Source organism: Otolemur garnettii, unplaced genomic scaffold (genome assembly GCF_000181295.1).
Source record: "Otolemur garnettii isolate 467f Iridium unplaced genomic scaffold, OtoGar3 scaffold00136, whole genome shotgun sequence".
Taxonomy (NCBI): Eukaryota; Metazoa; Chordata; class Mammalia; order Primates; family Galagidae; genus Otolemur; species Otolemur garnettii.
In genome coordinates this window covers 5,292,207-5,296,070 of record NW_003852531.1, presented here as the reverse complement: position 1 = coordinate 5,296,070, position 3,864 = coordinate 5,292,207, and the positions used below count along the sequence as shown (strand labels likewise).

At 42.2% G+C, this 3,864-nt stretch overlaps 1 protein-coding gene across 1 annotated transcript; it reads right to left on the bottom strand.

Annotated features, from left to right (window-relative positions):
- Window positions 1–1,323: 1,323 nt before the first annotated feature.
- On the bottom strand, window positions 1,324–2,827 carry LOC100952767 (T-complex protein 11 X-linked protein 2-like). Its single transcript, XM_023518390.1, is given in 3 exon segments — window positions 1,324–1,934; window positions 1,937–2,425; window positions 2,428–2,827. Coding segments are annotated over 3 exon segments (1,500 nt in total).
- Between the last annotated feature and the right edge of the window lie 1,037 nt (window positions 2,828–3,864).

Genomic DNA, 3,864 nt, shown 5'->3' with positions numbered 1-3,864 from the left:
ACATCTAAATCTAAGGGATGAAATAATAAAATTCCTCAAAGGAAGTGTGGGGAAAACACTTGAAGGTATCAGCCTGGGGAAAGACTTTATGAAGAAGATTCCAGTGGCAATTGCAACAGTAACAAAGATAAACAAATGGGACTTAATTAAACTGAATATCTTCTGTACAGCTAAGGAGACAACAACCAAAGAAAAGACAACCATCAGAATGGGAAAAGATATTTGCATATCATGAATCAAACAAGCTTGATAAGTAGGATCTACAGAGAGCTCAAATTAAGCAACATAAAAAGAGCCAACAATCCCTTATCTCGATGGGAAAGAGAGATGAATAGAGAACCTTCTCTAAAGACAAATGGCTAACAAACATATGAAAAAATGCTCATCATCCCTGATTATCAGAGAAATGCAAATCAAAACTACCCTGATATTTTACCTAACCCAAGCAAGAATAGCCCACATCACAAAGACACAAAGCTACAGATGCTGACGTGGATGTGGAGAGAAGGGAACATTTTTACACTGCTGGTGAGACTGCAAAATAATACAACCTTTTTGGCAGGAAATATGGAGAATCCTCAAAGAACTCAAACTAGACCTCCCATTTGATCCTGCAATCCCATTGCTAGGCATCTACTCAGAAGGAAAAAAAATCCTTTTATCGTAAGGACATTTGCAGTGGAGTGTTTATTGCAGCTCAGTTTACAATCCCCCAGATGTGGAAGCAACCTAAATGCCCAGCAACCCACGAATGGATTAACAAGCTGTGGTATATGTATACCATGGAATACTCTTCAGCCACTAAAAAAGATGGAGACTTTATATTTTTTGTATTAACCTGGATGGAAACACATTCTTCTTAGTAAAACATCACAAGAATGGAGAAGTAAGAATCCAGTGTACTCAATTCTGATATGAGGACAATTGATGCTAGTACATGGCAGGGAGTGGAGAAATGGGGGAGGGGATAGAGGAAAAGAGAGGGGGATTAAAAAGGGAGGGGGATTACAGGTCATGGTGCATGTCACACCTCTTGGAGGCAGGACACAATTATAAGAGGGACTTTACTTAACAAATGCAAGCAGTGTAACCTGGTTCTTTTACCCTTAATGAATCCCCAATTTTTTTTTTTTCAGCTCAGAAGTTTATTAATGAAGGGGGTTGGAGTAGTTGGTGTTTATATGCTTGACCCCTGCAGCCTTGTATCCTGGCTGTAGTGAGGAAGATGGCTGGCTTCTCTGCTGGCCACAGGTGATATCATCCCAGGAACATGGTGAGCCCTCTCTCCTGGGTCCCTGTTGCCATGGCTGAAGTCCAGCACCATCAGACAGGTCCCGCTTCTGTTTCTTGTGCTTGAGCTAGAGTATTGATATTTTTCAGGATTTCAACATAGTATGGGCCAAATACCTGCTGATTATGATGCATCAGCTTGACAAACTTCTGGCCTAGCTCTGTCAACTCTCCTTTGATGTGATTAAGGCCTTCAGGGAAGTGTTGCAGAGACTCCTGCATGCCATGGACCAAACGGCATTTGAGAAACAAAAGGAGGCGCTGATCAATGACACTACGAACATGGTTGTCTTTCTCGGTGATGTTCTGGAGTTGTCCTATAAGACATACTGTGTTTTCACTGCTTAGGGCAGCAAAGCCCAGGTCCTCGAGGCCATGATGAATTTCCTGAGACACCTGTTCACTCCCATGCAGCATAGCTTCTTTAGGCCTGGAGTTAAATTCCTCAGTCACAGCCTTGGTTATGCCTTTCAGTTTATCCACAAATCCAGGTGAGTTGAATAAAATTTTACCAGAGAAACTTCTAGCCACTAGTAAGACTGAGGCTAATATAGCCAAGTGGTGCAAATGGGACCCCATTTCCTGGACCCGGTTTCTGTCCATCAGCAGAGTCTCAGGAAATTCTTCATTTTCAGGATCCCAGAGGAGAGATTCAGGTAGCCCTGGTATAGCACCATTACGGGATTGGGAGGATCTGAATTCTTAGCTGCCTCGTTTGGAGATGTAGAGGCTGTGCTGGAGGAACTGGACATATCAGGAGGATTCAGACATGGTGTAATGAGGTCTCTGGCTGCTTGGGTTAGCCATTTCTTGGTGTAATCAAGAAGACTGAGTTGTTTGTCAAGGAGTTCCTGGAATTTAGCTCTTTCATACTGGATGGAATATTCCTGCAGGTAGGGTCGAATGCTCTGGATGGTATAGTTTGCCATGTCCATTTTCATTAGGCCCAGAACATGGAAGATGCCCTTCAGTAACTGTACTGGATCTGTTATGCTCTGTAGTTTTTTTACTCCTGCATCTTGAACTGGTGCACATAGCAGGGTCATCAAACTAAGAATGTAGTTAGAGAGACGAGAGACATCTAGGGCTCCGTGTTCTGCTTCTTGCTTGAGGAGATCCATGTTGAGAACTTCTTTATCTCATTTTTTAGGCAGATGTGGCATGGTAATAGCAGTGATAGCAAAATCTCCTTAACTTTTGTCATAAGTTCAAGAGCACAAGTGAATTGGGGAGGTTTGCTTAAGAGTTGTTCTCTTAGATGGTTCCAAAAAACATTGTACAATGTCTCCATGAACTTGTCTTCCATACTGTTTGGAGGTAAAACATTCTCTCCCATGTAGAAATCTTGGTTTACCATTATTTCATGAGCAATGCTCATCCTGGAAACTTCCTTAATTGTTTCCATTAGACGAGGAGAGTAGTTATCTAAACAGAAGTTTTCCTCTTCCTCGTTCTTCCCTGATGTTTCAGAACTATGGGCTCCACACTTTGCTTCACTGGGATCATTTTGGAGTACAGTTTCCTCACTCTTGGGCATCTTGATGTTATCTCTTCCTCTGTTCTTGACTGGCTGCTCCCAAATACCCAATTTTTTAAAAAAGCTAAAGTTATGGTTTGTGGAAAAGGGAGTGGGGAGGTCAGTGTCTGTGGCCAGCTGCAAATTGTTTTAATATTACTTACCTTGAAGTCAGTGCTTATTTAGCTGCTAGAGAAAAAGAACACCTTTATGGCAGTTAGATTCCAGTTTATCCTTCAAGTGTAGGGGTGCATGGCTTAGCCCCTGTCTGGCACGATCTCAGGCCAGTTTAGTATGTTATTTCAACAGAAAATACACCCAGTCTCAGGTCTCTATTCAATACTGCCTCATTTTTTTTGTTGTTGTTGCAGTTTTTGGCCAGGGGCAGGTTTGAACCCACCACCTCTAGCATCTGGGGCCAACACCCTACTCCTTGAGCCACAGGTGCCGCCCAACACTACCTCACTCTTTTAATCAATCATCTCTCCCCTCCCAGCTTCTTGTAGCCCCTGATCTGTTTTCTGGCCCTAGTTTTCCTTTTCCAGAATGACACATGGATAAAACCACACAGTATGAAGCTTCTTGAGTCTCGTGTCTTTCATATGCATAATGCGTTTTAGATTTCTTGTTGCACAAATAAGTAGTTTGTTCATTTTTGTTGCTGAGTATTACTCAATGGAGAATTCAGTTGTGGAATACCAGTTTGTTCACTGGTTGAAGAACATTTGGATTGTTTCTAGTTTTTGGCAGGAATGCATGAAGCTTTCATAAACCTTCACGTAGGGATCTGGGAGTGGATGTGTGTTTTCATTTCTTTAGGGTAAACACCTAACCGTGAGACAGCTGCGTCAGGTGTGTATGTACAGGAAGGGTTTGCTTAACCGTGAGAACTGCCAAGCTCTTGTCCGGAGTGACTGTATCATTTTGCATTTCCACCATCAACACAGAATTCTGGTTGTTCCACATTCCCATGAGCATTTAGAAGCATTTATAGTGTCTGTTAGTAGTGACAGTTTTCGGTTGTTTTTTACTTTGAGTGGTGGCTAGTTGTGGTTTTA